We start from the raw sequence: 18,950 nt of genomic DNA, 5'->3' as shown, positions 1-18,950 counted from the left end.
GAAATGGATATTTTAAGCTTACAGGCATCTCTCAAGAGTTTGGCTGTGGGATCTACCTCACTGCAGAGCCATTTGATAGGATGTTTACCTTTGCTTAAATAATCCCAGACAGAAATAGAATAGAATAGAATAGAATTAACCAGGTTGGAAAAGACCTCAGAGATCATCCAGTCCAACCTGTCACCCAACACCATCTAATCAACTAAACCATGGCACCAAGTGCCCCATCCAGTCTCTTCCTAAACACCTCCAATGGTTTGGCTTTCTACCTGGACACCTTGAAATGAAGCAGAAAAGGCTGGGCCCCATCCTCTTCAACATCTTCATTGACGATATGGATGAGGGGGTTGAGTCAGTCATCAGCAAGTTTGCAGATGACACCAAGCTGGGATCGGATGTTAGTCAGTTAGAAGGCAGAAAGGCTCTGCAGAGGGACCTCGACCAACTGGACAGATGGGCAGAGTCTAATGGCATGGCATTTAACAAGTCCAAGTGCCGGGTGCTGCACTTTGGCAACGGCAACCCCATGCAGAGCTACAGGCTGGGGCCAGAGTGGCTGGAGAGCTCCCAAACAGAGGGACCTGGGGGTGATGATTGACACCTGCCTAAACATGAGCCAGCAGTGTGCCCAGGTGGCCAAGAGGGCCAATGGCATCCTGGCCTGTATTAGGAATAGTGTGGCCAGCAGGAGCAGGGAGGTCATTGTGCCCCTGTACTCTGCATTGGTTAGGCCACACCTTGAGTACTGTGTCCAGTTCTGGGCCCCTCAGTTTAAGAAGGACATCGGGACACTTTAACGTGTCCAGAGAAGGGCAACAAGGCTGGGGAGAGGCCTTGAGCACAAGCCCTATGAGGTGAGGCTGAGGGAGCTGGGATTGTTTAGCCTGGAGAAGGATCAGGGGTGACCTCATTGCCCTCTACAACTACCTGAAAGGTGGTTGTAGACAGGAAGGGGTTGGTCTCTTCTCCCAGGCAACCAGCACCAGAACAAGGGGACACAGTCTCAAGCTGTGCCAGGGGAGGTTTAGACTCGAGGTGAGGAAAAAGTTCTTCACCGAGCGAGTCATTCGCCATTGGAATGGGCTGCCCAGGGAGGTGGTGGAGTCACCGTCCCTGGAGGTGTTCAAGGGGAGATTGGACGTGGCACTTGGTGCCATGGTCTAGTTGTGAGGTCTGTTTGGACAGGTTGGACTTGATGATCCTTGGGGTCTCTTCCAACCTTGGTTATACTGTGATACTGTGAATAAAGAATACAGGGCATGGCCTTAGTTCAGCAGAGCAGCCTTTACTGGTGGTGTGCAGGGTCTGGCCCCTGTATAATGACAGAGCTCCTCCCAGACCCTGTAAACCATCACACACTGAGGCACAGGGGTCAGACCCAAAAAACTCAATATCCCCTCAGCCTGGCTGACAGCATCCATACAAGTTCTCAGGTGTTGTAGTGTGCAAGAGTGAAAACCAGGAGGTATGACCAGCTTAGTCTAGGGAATAAAGCCTGGTGATGTAAAATATTTTCCACTAGATGTCTAAGGTCAGAACACTCAAAAATTAAATACACATGAGCAGAGTCTTAGCAGCCTCTCTGTAACTGTGTGATCTGTAAACTGGTCCCACTGACTGCACCATTCCATTATAACTTCTGTGAGTGTATAATTACATAGAGAGTTTTCTTTCCTAATCCTATAACTGGATCCACACGCATGAATCCTTTTGCTGCACAGAGCACCACAGAATTCAAAGAGAAGGTCTGGGGAAAGAGATACCTGTGTCAGATCAGCACAGCAGGGAAGGGACCCCTTTCCTCGCTGAGTTTCCACTGGTCAGGGCTTGGACTTGCATCATGCTTGAGCTGGTCTCAGCATGTCCTGTAATTCAATAGACTGAGCCAGTGTTCCTCAGCAAGGCACCAACTTATTTATCTGCAGCCTAAGGGCTCACAACTCTTCCATTTTTCAATTTTCCACATGTCCGCATTTCTCCTGAATCAATCTAATTACTCAGCTAAGAAAATGTGGTTTCAATTACCTTCTCCTGCTGGGAGAGGGCTTTCACACTGGCCCTAAAACTACAGAATGCCATACTGTGGAGCAGAGCACTTAAAGCCCACAAGATCCCTGCTCTGGTCCCTCTTCTGCTCAGACTTGGGGCAGCCTATGAGGAGAGAAGCCTCTGCTATGAGAAGTAAACCAAAAATGATCACATTTATCCCAGCAGCATCTGCCTGGGGAGAAGGGAAATATGGATCTATGTCCCTCTCATTCCAGCTGTTGGTATTGGCTTCACTCATCAATAAGGATGGGTTTGGACCATGGCAGCAGATGATAAACTGGAAAGAGCTGAGAGGGGTACACACTCTGCTCTCCAAAGTGGAGGCTAGAAGACATGAAAGCAAAGTTTCATATCCCAGCCATTGACTTTACAAAAGAGAGCATCCTAGGACACCCTCCATGAACTGTTAGTGTCCTCAACTGTAACCCAAGTTCCCAGTGATCACTTGTTAGGCCACAAGACCACAATTGCTCCCTGTTTTTGTCCTGTGTGATCTCTCAGCAATGCTTTATGGCAGGTCTATGTGACCTTCAGCAAGACAGCCTTTATCTGTTGTAACCAGATGTATCAGTTTTCCAGGGGGTTAATCAGTCCCACATGGCCAATCAAGGTGGGTGAGCTGTGGTCTCAAAGGAATTATCTGCTTGAGCTGTGCCGAGTTCACAGGGAACTGTGACCAACTTCAGAAGCAGCATAAGCCTTTCTCCTTCACAGCCTGAAACCTTAAGTCCAGGCCCTGTAAGCCTGAGTGACAGCATTTGGTCTTGACCAGCATTATCGACACAGAACTGAGGGCTGGAGATCTCCAAGGTACTGAGTGCAGCCAGTTAGAGGAGAAAAGAGAAGCACAGCATCTGGACTAAACCTTTAGAGCTACTGAAGAATCCACAGGAAATGCCATGATGAGTACTCAACCTGCAGAGAAAGCATCAGCTAGACCTCCATTTTACAAGACACCAGAGAACTCAACCCAGGGATTCAAACAGCTGGGAAACCAAACTTCCCTGAGCTGCTGCTTGTCGGCTGAAGGTTTTGTAATAGTCCTGAGCGGACCTTTCAAATGCACTGAAGCAAATACAAAATCACATCCCTAAAATTACTTCCACTTAAGTCATCTGGAGCTACAAATACATCCATGGGCTTTAGTGGAGCAGCCTTTCAAAAGCTGTCCCATCTCCCAGCAGAAACCAGCGCACGCAATGTGTCACATAGCCGTGCACACTCCAGCATGCAAGCTCTGCCAGTCTGGGCAGGCACAAGGAGCACAGCCACATACACCTTCACCCTGCCCAGATGTCTTCAGTGATCAGCATCACACCCAACCCATCTCAATGCACCTCTGCTGACCTGCTCTGCCACAGGCCGCCTGTAGTGTGTTTCTCGCAGGGAGCCGATTGGCCAACAAATGTTAGGTAACTTCAGCAACAATGCTGGGGGGGGTTCAGAGGACATCAAACAGCTTACACCAGGGCAGAGAAATTAAGGAGAGGGGAACAACAAAGCCAGCACTGCAGTTGTGGGAAATAGGAAACACAATTACTGCTTTGCTTGCAGCTATTGCAAAAATTAAAAGCTTGACAGCCCCTGGAAACAGGGTGAATTGAAAAGCAGGACCTGTCAGCTACCAGTTATTCAGCCAGCATGAAAAGAATAAAGAGGCTATATATTACCACACAGAAACCATTTATGTTAAGAACATGTACAGCTTAGATCCCAAGGCACCTTCACTTGCTAATACCTGCCTGGTCAAACGTGCAGGAACCACGGGCTCCCTGTTCTGGCATCCAAACAAAATCATTCTTCTTTCCTGTGAGCCAGTGGTAAGAGAAGCTAGCAGGAAGTGGGTTGATTTTTGCTTCTTACTTTACAAAGTAAGGTGAGGAGAGGGCAAGAGAAACAGCTGGCAAAGCTCTCAGAAAAGTGCTGTTTACCTGGATGGACTTTGCAGAATCAGCCAAGTTCAAAAGAGCCATGGTAAGGAGCAAAAGCCATCCCAGCTGCTGAGCACATTCCCAATCCATGGCTTCTCAGGGATGAAAGCAACCAGGGCTAGTGCCAACCAGCCAGCACTGTCCCCACATCCCTACCACCATGGCACCATCAAACTTCTAATGAGAATAGAATAGAATAGAATAGACCAGACCAGACCAGACCAGACCAGGTTGGAAGAGACCTTCAAGATCATCACGTAATGGGAAGTAAAATTTTTCATGTCCTTTCATCCCAATACCTTAGAAAGACAAGGCTGCCAACATAGGGCTGGTAGCAGCTAGTACTTTGGTGCAGGAAGGGATGGCATCTCCACCCTGACAGCCTTAGGACACAAGGCAGCCACTTCCACAACCCAGTAAGTGGCTTCCTCCCTTCCAGTGAACTTCCAGCCACAGCCATCATTCATCATCCATCACAAAGCAATGGTGCAAGATAGCAGAGGACACAAGGGAAATGCTGAGCCTCATCCTGCTGCTGGCTTTGCTCTGACTCTGCAGCTTGCCCTGGCTCACAGAGCACCGCTGAGGGACACACTCTCCAGTGGAGCGGCCATGCTCCCCTGGGTAAAAGCAAGGGCAGCCTTCTCAGAAACACCTCGCTTTAGACCCCAAGTGCTTGCACAGCAGGGTGCACACACAAAGGTAGGACTCTGCAGTCTGCAGAGCTACAGCTTGCACCAAATATCCCCAAAAGACGCAGCTGGGATCACAGCACTCCTGGCAGACTGATGTAATGAAAAGCACTATCCTCAGCCCATATAAATCACTCTGGTTTAGTGCCTGTCCTGTATAAAGCCTCTCTTTTCTCATACCTGTGGCAGGTTTCCATTCGTTGTTAGCTGGGACATGAAAGGCCACGTCAAAGAAGCTGATCTTGGTGGCAAGCAGAACACAGCAGCTCGCCGGTGGGAAATACAGCAAGCCCGAACTCATTTGTTAGCTTGTCCAATTACTTTTCACCTTGAGTTTTGTGTTTGCAGAAGTGAAAAGGACCCTGAAGAGGAGATTGTAAAACCATAAAGAAAATGCAAAATACTCTGGACTCTCCCCTCTTCTCCACCACAAAGTCAGGCCACCTTGTAATTTATTCTTTTTGAGCCGCTGAACTATGATCCAGAGAGGCTCCTAACACAGAGTTGGCATTTAACAAGAAATATCAATCCAGGCTGGCTTAAACTCTTGCAAGTATGACAGTGCTCCCAAAAAATAGACACCTGAATTGCCTTTCTGTTTTCCTCAGCAAGCTTTATGAATTTTTTATGAGCTGCAAAACTTCCAGTGTTGGTATAAAATCCCAATGTATTTTTAACAGGGACTAAAGCATTCTTCTCTCCCATACTTCTGACCATAAGCATACAAACCTATCCCTTATTTGTAAAGTTTGGCTTGTCACATTTTTTTCCCCCCCACCTAACCTAATATTAATAGAAACAGTTTTGTCCCTTTTTTGTGGAACTCGGTTTGGATGAATTTCTTCTGAAATATTTCTGTGCTCTACAAAAAGCAGCTGAGAGCCTGAAAGACTGACCCTGTAACCCAGAGGCTTCCATGCTCAAGGTGGGTTTGTTCCAGGTTTCACAAGGCTGACCTTCTAAGAGTATAAAGTAGCAGAGAGCCATTGGAAATGCCCTTTGTCTGCTGGTGAGACCATTTGATGGCCATGCAGATGATAAAACAGCAACACTTTTAAACAGACCACTGCATAGGCCCCAGTGCTGGCACATTCAGGATCACCAGTGCCCCCATCACCAGGACTGCAACATGCAGCTCAGCTTTTCCCACTTTTCTACAGTGGCAAATGTCTCTAAAGAGCTGTTACTGCACAGGGACATTGGTCAGCACCAAAAAGCCTGCCCAGATAGCTAACATTTTCCAAACTGCTGAGAAAACACAGATAATACTGAGGAACTCAGCACAACATGACTAGCATTGACTATGTGGAGTCACTGGGGACAGAAGAAGGAGCATACTCAGCTGGGAGGAAAGGGAGAGAAATCATTTATACTAATAAAACAAAGTCTATTATTACACTAGTAGTAAAACAACAACATGAGCAGGCCTGCAATTTCCTCAGTAATAATCTCATTCCCTTGGTGGAATAACAACACTGCCGTTGGCCTCGTAATTTATCCACCAGGGTCCCAGCCCATTGTAACAGAGCAACCTCCTCATTACCCCGCAAATGAAAGCAAGTGCCCCCATGTTATTAACAGGCTGACAGAATCCACCGACCTCCTGAGGCAGAGGGGAGCAGCAGCAGCAGCAATCAGCACCTGGTAATGATGTACGCCCCAAAAGGGAGGTGGCCTGAGAGAACACAGGGCACAGTCTCAAAGGCAAGGGGAAAGGGAAGGGAGGGTTAAAATCTGCAGCCTTTCGGTCTTTTGCTTTGCTTGAAGAGAAATTCAAGGTTCAGGACCTGGATGGTTCACATTCTTAAATGTGGGCTTGAAGAACTGCTGACCAATGGCAACTGAGCCTTGCACATGCCTACTTCAGATCACCGAAGAACTGCTGGTACCTGCTAATGGTGCAGTCCGTTACTAGTCTCAGCTGCTTGATTTAGATGGTTTGTTTTACACATACAATGATTGAGAACCCTACACACAACTGGTGCTTCCTCTAGCAGTGCTGCTGGAGACAGGATGGTCATACATGTCAGTACTGGAGGACAAGAAACAGCAAGCAAATGACCCCAATGGTATCAAATACCCCTTGACCAGACTCCAAAGAGCAGCTTCCAAAGATCTGTCCACCCCTAAACTGCCTTCTGTTAGTATGACCTTACACGGCAAATAACCCTTTTTACACAAGCAGGCTGAAGTCCAGCACATGCAATAAAAGCTCCCATAACCACCCAGTCACCAATAGCTGCCTCTCATTCTTTCTCACAGATGAAAAATGATCTGTACATAAAGTGGGCAATGGCTACAGCTTCAGCACAGCCTCCATGAGAAGCATAAGCCATGCATGTGAGAGACTGGACTCATTTTACCTGGTCATCAATCCAGGCTCTATGGTTGTTGCTGGATCTCTTGGGCAGAATTGGCACCACATCCAGCTGAGAGGGCAGTTGGGTGTAAATGAAACCAAGCTGTGGCAGCCCTCCCCCCGCTGCACCCACCAGGGACGTTGTTGGGAAGCCAGGAACCCTGATCCCCTCATCAGATAGAGGTGCATTTGCCACAGCAGCACCCTGAAGTTAAAAAAAGAGAGAGAAAACAGAGAGGCAGAGGAGGCCCAAGCTTCGTAAAGACAAAGTGTCCTCTTCCCTGCCCAGCAATCTTATCTGATCAGTGCTGTGGCATTTCAGTTTCCAGGCCACACAGCTGACAAGTGCTGCTCCTGCGGCACACAGAGGAGCCACAGGCCAGTGGCTCCAAATCTGGGGCTGGAGCCAAGGTCCTTCATGTCACTTCATATTTAGACAATTAAATAACTGCTCCTGCGAGAGGATGGCGTTGCAGGTGCTAAGCACCCAGCTGCCTGTGCTCAGCGGTTTCCCCAGGCTGCTGGCTTGGATCCTACTCACACAGCAGATCACAGCTGCAGACCTTCAGAAGGTCATGACTTCATGTTTCTTGACTTTCTTTCCTAAGATTTTTTTTTTTTTTAAGCTAACCTTTTGCTTGGCAGGACCACAGACTTTCATTCCTTCTGTCAGTTGAAGCCTGACTGCAGAACATGAGTTCCCTGCACGGCTGAAACATCCCAATGGCATCCTGGCCTGCATCAGGAACAGTGTGGCCAGCAGGAGCAGGGAGGTCATTCTGCCCCTGTACACTGCACTGGTTAGGCTGCACCTCGAGTACTGTGTCCAGTTCTGGGCCCCTCAGTTTAGGAAGGATGTTGACTTGCTGGAACAAGTCCAGAGAAGGGCGACAAGGTTGGTGAGGGGCTTGGAGCACAAGGCCTATGAGGAGAGACTGAGGGAGCTGGGGTTGCTTAGCCTGGAGAGGAGGAGACTCAGGGGTGACCTTATTGCTCTCTACAGCTACCTGAAGGGGGGTTGTAGGCAGGCAGAGGTTGGTCTCTTGTCCCAGGCAACCAGTAACAGAACAAGAGGACACAGTCTCAGGCTGCACCAGGGGAGGTTTAGGCTGGAGGTTAGGAGGAAGTTTTACACAGAGAGAGTGATTGCCCATTGGAATGTGCTGCCCAAGGAGGTGGTGGGGTCGCCATCGCTGGGGGTGTTCAGGGCGAGGCGTGACAGGATGCTTGGTTGATTAGGTGGTGTTGGATGATAGGTTGGACACGATGATCTTGATGATCTTCCAACCTGGTCTATTCTATTCTATTCTATCACAGAATCACAGAATTTCAGGGGCTGGAAGGGACTTTGAAAGATCATCTAGTCTAACCCCCCTGCCTGATCACCTACACCAGATCACACAGGAATGCATCCAGGTGAGCCTTGCATATCTCCAGAGAGGGAGACTCCGCAACCTCCCTGGGCAGCCTGTTCCACTGCTCTGTCATCCTCACAGGGAAAAAAAATTTCCTCACATTTACATGAAGCTTCCCATGCCTCAACTTCCACCCATTGCCCTTTGTCCTGTCACTGGGCACCACCCAGCAGAGCCTGGCTCCATCCTCCAGAACCCACCCTTTACATATTTATAAACATTGATGAGGTCACCTCTCAGGCTCCTCTTCTCCAAGCAAAAGAGCCCCAGCTCCCTCAGTCTCTTCTCATACAGAAGATGTTCTACTCCCTTAATCATCTACACTCTCTGAGACCAGGAGCCCATTGTTAGCAGTCAGAACACACTGCTCAACAAGCAAATTGGCCACTGCCTGGGCATGCTCTTCAAAGGCTTTTGTCCACCTCCTGGAAGCCCTGAATAAATTGACCAAGTGACCAATCACGCTGGAAAACCACCCGGGGCAGAAAAGCTGCAATGCTGCAAGAGGGTTGACATCAATGCTCTCCACTCCCTTCCTACAGCAGCACACAGAACTTGTACTGCATTGACCAGGGAAGCAGCTTTCACATGTTTGAACTTCACTTGCAGGAGCGGATTATAACTTATTCCTGGACTTAACACCTGCCCATGAAGCATTAACAACCTCCCAATCAAAACTCTTTGCTTTCTTCTTCCTAGTTCTTATTAATCTTGGGTTTTATTAAGTCTATCACATCTCTATTACTGCTGCCTGGTGACCTTGCTGGCTCCAATGAAGGGCAAAATGATAAAGCTTTGTGACCAAGTCCATGAACACAGAAATATTTCACCCAAACCTATAGTGCCATTATCCCTCTTAAGTAGAACAGGGCTATTTAAAAAATAAATAAATATATCAGCACACATGTGGTGACCTTGCAGGGCTTGAGTGCTCTCTGAGAGTCAGGAGAAGTATATGAATCCGCAGTGCTATCCATTACAGAAATCAAATCATTCCTCACCTGGCTTTCTTAACAAAACCCCCAACCATAATGGTGCTGCTACTCCAGAGGTTGCCCCCGTGTGGGAAGAGGTCTTGTTTCAATGACAAGGGGAGGCTGATTGGCTCTTGGCAAGACTCCAAGAGGTGATGATTATAAGTGAAAGGGTGAAGTCTAGCATGAGGTAGCTGAGCCACAGGTACGCAGGGTAAAGCTGCCTGGGCTTTGGCCATGGTGGCAGGATGCTGGATACCTACTGTGGGATAAGCAGAGATATTGCTTTTGTACCAGCCCTATACAAAATATCCAGGTGGAAAAGAATATGCCTAGGGAAATCTTAGCAGTGAGCCTAGCTGAGAATTTTTGTTGAGCCAATGCAGTAAGCACATATGTAGGGAGATGCACGATGCATTACTGCAAATAGTCCTGTCCTGCCCTCCTCTTGTAACCCTTGGTCAGCAGTAAGGGCTGATGAGGAGACATTCATGCCCCTTTGGACATCCTCAGGTAACTGAGGCATCTCACAGAGTGGTCAGACACAGCACAGACCCCAGAGGACAGTGGTGCTGGATTTTCTGGAGAGACCAGCAAGCAGCCTACTGCATGTTGCAGATCTGCACTGTTTCTGTAAGGGCTGAGCATCTCCGAATGCAAACCATGCCCAAGTACTGAGATTTTTATTTCTCTGCTAAGCCCACATTAGAGGAAGTGATGGGAAGCCCAGAGAGCAGCCACTTAAGCATGGTATGCAAGGATAACCTCTTTGCTTTTTAAGAGTGAAGTCACTCATGTAGGAACTCACAGACTTGGGGCTCTGGGTTTCTAAAAGAGCAAAAAAAAGCCCATGCCGTGGCAGCTCATTTCTCAGCAGCAGGGGATGAAAACAGCAGCAACAGCATGCCATCTGCAAAAGGACTGGTGCCTTGGAGAGACTGTTTCTTAAAGGCCAGGTTGGATAGGGCTTTGAGCAGTCTGATCTACTGGAAGGTGTCCCTGCCCATGGCAAGGGGGTTGGAACTAGATGATTAAGTTCCATTCCAACACACACCATTCCAGGATTCCATGATAATTTGGACAACAGCCCTGTTGGCAGCTCTCCACAGCAGTGATCTGCTCTCATGTAAACAGCCCTCCTCCTGCAGTGAGGGGGATGTCCAGCCATCTGGGATTCCACACACAGGAAATCTACTGCAAAACGCTAGGCAATGCACAACACTTGGTTTTACCAAGCACCTCTGTCACCGAGTTTTCAGCAGGCAAAACCTCCACCCAATCAGGGCAAGTACTGCCCTGGCACTTCTGGTCCATCAGGCAACAGCTGAATCAAAGCTGGCTTGCAGAGAGCTTGCACATTCTGAGGCCTGACCTAGATTCTGTCACCCACTTGCTGCTTGTCCTTGAAAACCTCTCATCCCTCCCTCCCGATGCCTCAGTTTCCCCTTTTAAGTGATGCTGCACTTCACAACACTTGGAATGGGTGAAGAGCCCTGGGTGAGGTCATCTGGAAGAAAAGAAGATGTTGATGAAGCTTTTACCAGACCAGAAGAGAATTTTGGCAGTTTTGATTAAGTTAAAAACTGTAGAATCAAACTCATTATTAATATAGCTTTATGCCACTGCATGCTGTAAGGTGCTTTCTAAACCTGTCACTGCAATTTATCATGCTAGCAGTGTAATAAAATACAGCTATAAAATTTTGGATTAAATGTTCAAGGTCAATGGTTGACTTTCAACTTCCCAATCTCTCCTTTGCTGCTTTAGCAGATGCTCTATTAAGCAGTTACAAGCTCTGGGAGAAAGCTTCTTTGGAGAAAAGGCTCAGTTGTGGAGCATCTCCAGAATTAAATCCTCAGCCATTTCATCCAAAGTATGAAACAATAAACAGCAAGAGTAATAAATACTGTTTGGCTTCAGGAGAAAGTTTTCACTTCAGAAATGCTCTCATTCTTCTTGTGTTTGCAAAAGAGAGCTCTCAGCCACTGTCTTTGCTAAACAGGAGGTGATTCCCCAATTTTAACAGAAATTTGGATGTGTGAGAACAGCAGCCTGGAGATTTGGAGGGGGGAGTATTACAGCAGCATACAGCGAGACTGAGACACCAGTGCACAACATCCTGAATAAAAACACTGTATGGTCCTGAGGCAGCTTATCTTTTTATGCATTAAAAGGCAAGAGAAGCAGCACATATTTACATCTACAAACTGCATGCAAACACACAAGGCTTAACAGCTCAGCAACTGAGAAAGAGTGATACCCTTTGAAATGAGGAGGAAAAGCAAAGGTCAGATGTCTCCTGCTCTAGCCCCAGCTGTTCAAGCTGATCAGCTGAAATGACTCTGTGTCAGGATCTGGATTCTCTGTTTCACTCAGATGACTTCTGTTGTTTCATTACAACAAAAGGGGCATTTTGGCCACACAGTCTCCATAAAAAAGAAAACACAACTGAAAAAGGAGACACATCCTAGGTATTAAATTATTCTCTCTCTTCTGGCACACGTGCCAGAAAGCCAGCTCATCGTTCAAGCTCTAACAGTTGGCCATAATAAAAGACATTACTTCTTGCCACAATCCTTACCTCTCCTGTAGCCCTGGGGGAGATTGTAACAGCTACAAGAACATTACTGCTATTAAATTAGTGGCATCAGTATTTCATATTTTTAGAATGTTTGGCTACTACCCTCAATGCTTAATAGGGCAACTAAATTACAGGCAAATTAATATTGCTTATCTTTTCTTTCCCAGGAGCTCAGCTGCCTCCTGCTTTCCCTGGGTAATGGTCATCCCTGGGGACCCATATGTGGCCTAGCTTGAAATGTGTCACCCTTAAAAGTAGGAGAAAGGCAGCTCAGTTTCCTGTTGTGAACACTACATAGAGACACAGTCCAAGCCAGGAGGTGTGAAGGTCAAAGGATTTGCAATTATATTGTTTAAGATTATCTCCCTGTACAAAACTCACCCCTGCACACGAGGCAAGACCATGGGAACCTTGGTCTTGTGTTGGCACAGCAAAGTCCAGGGAAACAGCCTGCAAAAGGAAACCTTGCCAAGGGGCACAGCAACGCAACAGATGTCCTGGGATGCTCCACATTGCAACAATGTTGGCATGTCCACATCACCCCCAGAGCCTGACACCTGGGAGCTGAGCTGCAGCTGAAGAAACCTTTCAGAAAGAATGACAGCATCTCTCCTACTCCCTTGTGGACAGAGCCTGGCTCCTTTTCTTTACAACCAGCAGGCTCTGCTCCATAATACTGTTCTCATTTTGGGGTAAGGAATTAGGTCTTTGCCCATGAAAACAAAACACTAAAACCAAACACACACCAACAAAAAAAGTAGAAACTTTGCAAAACAGAAATCCTTTTTCATCAGATTGATAGGGTTTCACCCTGCAGGATTTGGTCACAGAGAAGAAATGTTCCCTTGTGCTCCTCATTCACCAACCTCCCAGCTGGCCCTCTGCAACTGGAAACATGGAATTGCTGAACATGAACACTGGCAAGAACTACAAGTACCCTATCATAAAGTCTAGGCTATACACTTTACTGCACACTAATCTGTTTTACTACTTGCATTATAGTGACAGAATTGTTTTCTGCAACCTAGTTCAGATTAAGAAACTGGGGGATAAGACACATTAAAACTTCTGCAATATATATTGCCAGAGCCTCGGCTGGTGTAAAACAGCTTCCATGGGGAATTAAGCAAAAAGCGAAGGGCAGAAACAGTGCCAGTTGCTGATTTTTCAGCCTTAGTCTGAAAAAAATGGCACTGCTCTGGTGCTACAAGACAAAGCCTCAGGTGGTCCCTGTAAATCTGCCTCCATGCTGTCAAAGTTAACAGAACTACTCCAGGGGAGACTTGGGTTAGTTCACAGGAACATTTTCAGAACGCACTCTTCATTTGCATTATTTACGAGATGCAAACATAAGCTCTGTTGCACAGGGAGTAGCACAGCTTCAGAACAAGTCCCCACACCAATGAGCATGCCAAGGACACAAGGGGCTGTTCCCTGAGGATGTTTGCAAACCTCAGTGAGAGCATCAGACCCTCCACATCCCATCAAGGTGCTGGGCAGCACAGCTGCCCCCAGCTCGCGGGGATGCAGGAAGCCGAGCTGGCCAGCCAGGTCAGTCCTCCTGGGGAGCATCCCCATGCTCAGATGCCAGCCTTGCCGCCCAGAGTCCTGTCTCTGAGAGCCACAGCACAGCCCAGAGATATGGACAAACACCAGGGACATCAATGCTACAGCTTTTCCCTGACACCAAGAGTGTGTGTGCTCTTGAGGAAACCCATTACAGATCTATGTGGCCACTTTCCCAAATCATGGCCATTTACTGTCACTGGGAAAGGAAGGAATGGCAATAACTAGCTGGTTTAGTAACTGTACTAGTTACTGAGGACTCTGTTGAAAGCTTTTCTGTGAGTTCTTTACTATGAGGATGGTGGAACACTGGAACAGGTTGCCTAGGAAGGTGGTAGAGGCCTCATGCCTGGAAACATTCAAGGTCAGGCTTGATGGGGCTCTGAGCACCCTGATCTAGTTAGGGATGACCTTGCTTACTGCAGGAGTTAGGCTAGACCTCTAGAGGTCCCCTTCCAACCCAGTGCATTCTTTGGCATTTTGAGAATTCCCTTTTTTTCAGAAAAGGTTAATAAAACCCCAACATTAAACTACCTCTAGTTTCTCAGCAAAGCAAATCAAGCTTTGCTACTCAAGCATCCTAACAGCTCTGACTGGCACTGCAGCAGAGCAAGGCTTTGGCAGCTCACGGGAACCAGTGTCTCATTCCTTTAATGACAACTTCCAAATGATCCAAGTCATTCATAAGTCAAACCCACTCTGGCATTAAATGCCCAGTCAATCAAATTAGATGTGTTAAATAGGCTCTTGGGCATGTGTGTTTCATTTGCTCCATGTTCTGCAAACTCCCACCACAGCCCTGTTTGCAGCCACTGATCAATTCAGCATCTCAGAGATGATCAAACAAGCATAAATCTCATGTAAGAGCAGAGGAGGGGAGCACTATTATATGGACATAACTCTGAGCAAGGCAGGTGGGAAGGTACAAAGGTACAATTGCCTGCAATCAAGTCTAAGTGTGCCCAGTTGTATCATCTCCCCTATTACCATACAATAGCCTCAGGGAAGGTAAAGGTAAAGCTCCTTGCAAAAAAGGAGACACTCAGTTAATTGGGATACCAGTTCACTACAACATCCCACATATGCAGCATACAGCACTGGCTTGAACACTTGGAGAGAAAGGTAACAGTGTGGGCTGGAAAATTTGCAAACAGAAAAGGCAGAGGGGGTCAGAGCAGCATTTCGCCTGCTCCAGCACGAAGTGGCTCAAGCCCCCATCTACAGTACTGTGAGGAACCCCAGGGGCTAACAAGTGTCAGATTAATCTTCAGAGTGTGTTCCTTGCTTGTTCACATTCAGGCATGAAGCATCTCTTTTAGAGGAGGGAGGACAGATTTTTATTAGAAGACAAAGCAGAGCTGGCAACAACCCACAAAGATATCCAGGGAGCCTCCAACCTAAAGGTAGAACTCGGTGTGTTTACTTCAACAGCACAGGATAGGCAATGGGAAGGCACCTGAATGTACCAAAGGCACAGTGCTTATTTGCATTGCTGGGACTGAGGCAGAAGTGCTTTCCCCTAGATTTAATAACAAATCACAATGGAAATCTATCCCCAAGCCAAAGCACTTTCAAGGGCTCGGGCTCAGCATCCCATGAGGAAGGCCAAGAGGGTGTACGGGGACAATGGCACTGGCTTAAGTGGAGGATTTCTCTTTCTAAAGGGGTTTTGCCCTTAAAGTGCTCCATTTGTGTATTCTCAGATAGGAATTCAGCCCTTGTAGATCTATTGTCTGTAGGACCAAGCCTTTGCAATAAGGTAGTTTAAGATGGGCTCCAATTCAAGCATCACTTCCACTTTATAAATCTTTACAAAATATTTTTACTACCAGAACAAGAGGACACAGTCTCAAGCTGCACCAGGGGAAGTTTAGACTTGAGCTGAGGAGAAAGTTCTTCACAGAGAGAATTGGTAGGCATTGGAGTGGGCTATCAGGGAGGTGGTGGACTCACCATCCCTGGAAGTGTTCAAGTGGGAACTGGACGTGGCATTTGGTGCCATAGTTTAGTAGTCATGAGGTCTTGGGTGACAGGTTGGACTTGATGATCTTTGAGGTCTTTTCCAACTTCATTGATTCTATGATTCTAAGAGACTGGATAGGGTGCTTGGTGCCATGGTTTAGTTGATTAGAAGGTGTTGGATGATAGGTTGGACTCGATGATCTCAAAGGTCTCTTCCAACCTGGCTAATTCTATTCTATTCTAAACAGATGTCTCAAAATATGTGCCTAAACAGCTCCTGCTCCACCACCACCATTGTTGCACCCATCTCAGAGCCAAGGGAAAGACCCTCAACCAGCCAAGATACCACACAGTGGGGCTCAGCCCCAGCAAGGAGGCCCAGCCAGCGCCCATGGATAATATTGGAGTAGTCAACAATCATGGCCCTAACAACCGGGGGGCCACCAGGCCCCCCGGCCTTTGTTGTCACCACCACCATCACCCAGTGTGCACCATGGGCACTCACCAGTGATGAGAGGAGGATCCCTCAGCCCAGACGGGCTCAACTTAGGGCTTCAGCCTTTCCTGGGGGGGATTAAATAGGGGAGCGGGTGGGGAGGACCAAGTGGCCACACCTGGGGTGGGAGGAGACTCCAACAGAGCCCAGGTGCTCTGGGTTTGAGGGGGAAAAGGGAGAAAATGGGGTGGAAAAGGGTCAGGCTGTGAAACCAGTGCTGTTAAGAAAGAATAGATATTAAAAATACATTCAAATATGAATTGTTGGCTTTTAGTAATTGCTAGATGCTTAATGTGGCTGCTTTCAGGATGTTCCCCTCCTCTTGGATATTAGATAATTTATTGGCAAACCCAAACATGATTTTGATAGGCCAGTATTAAGTTCAATAAACAAAAACCCCACACACCTTCTGCTAAGGTAACTGTGCAGTGGTATCATCTCAGCAAACTTTTTTATCTCAACCCAGAGGGCTTTTGGGGGATGTTTTCCCACCCATTGGGGGGGGAGGGAGGGGGTTTGCTTCTGAGAGCAGGCTGTGTGAAGCCAGGACACTGCTGGGCTGAAGAGGAGCCAATGGGTTCAGCTGGCAGAGTTGAACTTCTCTACAGCTCAACAGGAACAGTCCATGCCACAATGAGCCCTGTGGTCTCTCCTGTGTGAGTATGGAGACAATAGGAGTACGAGATGGAAACCTTTTGTTCTACAGGCACGAGTGCATGAGTTACAAAGAGCAGTAAACAGAAGAGAAAGCTGTTCCAGCAGGAGAGCTGCACTGGTCTACCATGAGAGGTTTTCTGGTCCTAGTACATGGGCAGCAGATCCAAATTTGAGGAGGGGAAGATCTGGATGAGGCACTCGGTGCCATGGTTTAGCTGATTAGATGGTGTTGGGTGATAGGTTGGACTTGATGATCTCAAAGGTCTTTTCCAACCCGGTTGATTCTGTGATTCCATTACCAACTGTGCTCTCCAAAAAAGCACTACAGTGTATTATTGAGGGGAAAAAAAATATCCCTTTCTAAAAATAAAGAATATTTTAGAAGTGCTTTAATAGCCAGGATAAATATTTAAGTTTTCTGCAATTACAGGGCATAGTTCCTGTCTACCTCCCATTGCAGATTTAAGCAAAGGCAGCCCAAGATTTTCACTGAGCCATGAAAGTGATATCAAAATCATTAAAAAACTAAAATATCATCAAAGTTATATGCACTGCTTTGCTACTGACAAGAATGACTGGCTGTGGTGATTTCTTTGCTGTAATTATAAGCTGCCACAATAAACAAGCAGCTACTTCATTTATTGCTCTACTCCATGTTCTACCTTTGGCTGAAATCCAGACCCAGCGATTTCACACCAGCCTCTTCTCAGAGTACTGAATGAAGCCCATGGAAAGCTTTCACAGGTAATCTTCTGATTTTGGTGCAGGGGACCACCACTGCTACCCTCAGCAAGATCCAGGTCTGGGGTATTCTTGTATCTCACAGCCTCTCAGGTAGAAAGTTTCCAACTTGTGTCAAAGCAAGGCAGGAGGACACCAGTGTCTTGCCTGGCCCCTTGCCACTTGGATGCAAAGAACAGGGCTGGTGCTGTCTGCTTTGAGGGGTGTGTGAGGTGGAGGTGCTGTGTGACAGGGACAAGGCCACAGTTTGTTTGTGGTGCCCGATAAAATCTCTGACACAGCCCACAGCTGGCAGCGTGGCAGGGGAAGGGGTGCAGCCATGGGGCACCTCAAGTGCCCTCAGGCTCTGGTGCACAGACACCACACCCCTTTATTAAAGCTTCTGCATAATTCTGCGCCTATGTTAGTGACAGGAGCCCTCTTTTGGCAAGCAGCAAAGGTTCTGAAAGCCCAGCTGGAAATAAAATTATCAGCACCAATTGCTCACTCACAGACTGCTTTTGCAAAGACATCTGGAGTCCCCCACAGGCCCAGAAGGTACCCAAAGGGGTCAGAAAATGCCTGCACCCACTGAACACAGTGACAAATTCTGAAGGCATCAGGCTTGTTGAAAATCCCAACCAACACCAATTTACCTTTGAGCAGCTGCCCTTTAGCCCCTTCAGGCTCCACATATGACTTGTTTCCCCAAACAAGATTGGAAACACGCTCAGAAAATAAAACACTGCTGCTTTTGCTCTGGGCTGGTTGGCTTGGAGCAGAGATTTCTGTCTTATTTCTGCTTTTCTCACACACCACGCAGCAGGGGCTGGTACAGGGTTACTCACCTGCACCATACGTCGTGGCCAGCATGATGGAGGAGATCCACGCGATCTCGCTATAGGACGTGCCAAAGAAATCCTGGATTTCTTTGTAGAAGATGGCTAAGCCTTTGGGGAAGGCGTAGGCAAAGCCAATAGACACAAAAGCACCGAAGACCACCACCCAGCCCCATCCACCATCAGGCGGGCCTGGGGCTTGCCCGGGGTCAGCTGGAGGTGGCATGGCCGGGCTGTGCGAGCTAGGGAAGCCCTGAAACACAAACTGCAAAAGTTCAGAGTCAGATGCTGCTCCTCCCGGACTCCCTAGTCTGCACAACAAAATGCAAAGGTATAGAGTCAGTTCCGGAGCTGCTGCTCTCCCAGACCCTCAGCATGCAGTAACAGTATCGCCCCAGCGCAGCTCCAGCCTGGTCCTGACTTCTATAAATATCTAGACCGGAATGTCCCACCCGATGTCCAAAAGCCAGTAAGGGGCATTGCGCTGGCATTTAATGCAAAGAACGCTAGCTGTACGTGTCAGCGCCTCCGGCACTGGCGCTGGAGTCCGAGTGGCCCGGCGCCGAAAGGCGCACGTGGGTGAGACCAGAACCGGCGGCTCCGACCCGGAGCACCGACCCGCGCCCGATCCCCCGCACCCCTCTGCGAGACGGGCTAGACCGCAGCACCCCTGGACACCCGAGGGACCCCCCGCAGGGCAGTACCCACC

At 47.9% G+C, this 18,950-nt stretch overlaps 1 protein-coding gene across 1 annotated transcript in view; it reads right to left on the bottom strand.

Moving 5' to 3' along the window:
* The window catches only part of LOC104301022 (monocarboxylate transporter 2), a 29,021-nt gene extending 10,517 nt beyond the window's left edge, over nucleotides 1-18,504 (bottom strand). The window contains exon 1 of the mRNA XM_009901357.2: nucleotides 18,251-18,504. Coding sequence (XP_009899659.2) covers nucleotides 18,251-18,467 — 217 coding nt within the window. The 5' untranslated portion in view covers nucleotides 18,468-18,504. The remainder of the gene's footprint in view (nucleotides 1-18,250) is intronic.
* Between the last annotated feature and the right edge of the window lie 446 nt (nucleotides 18,505-18,950).

Source organism: Dryobates pubescens, chromosome 1 (assembly GCF_014839835.1).
Source record: "Dryobates pubescens isolate bDryPub1 chromosome 1, bDryPub1.pri, whole genome shotgun sequence".
NCBI classification, from domain to species: Eukaryota; Metazoa; Chordata; class Aves; order Piciformes; family Picidae; genus Dryobates; species Dryobates pubescens.
Note: the sequence above shows the minus strand (reverse complement) of the source record. Positions and strands in the feature narration are given on the sequence as shown.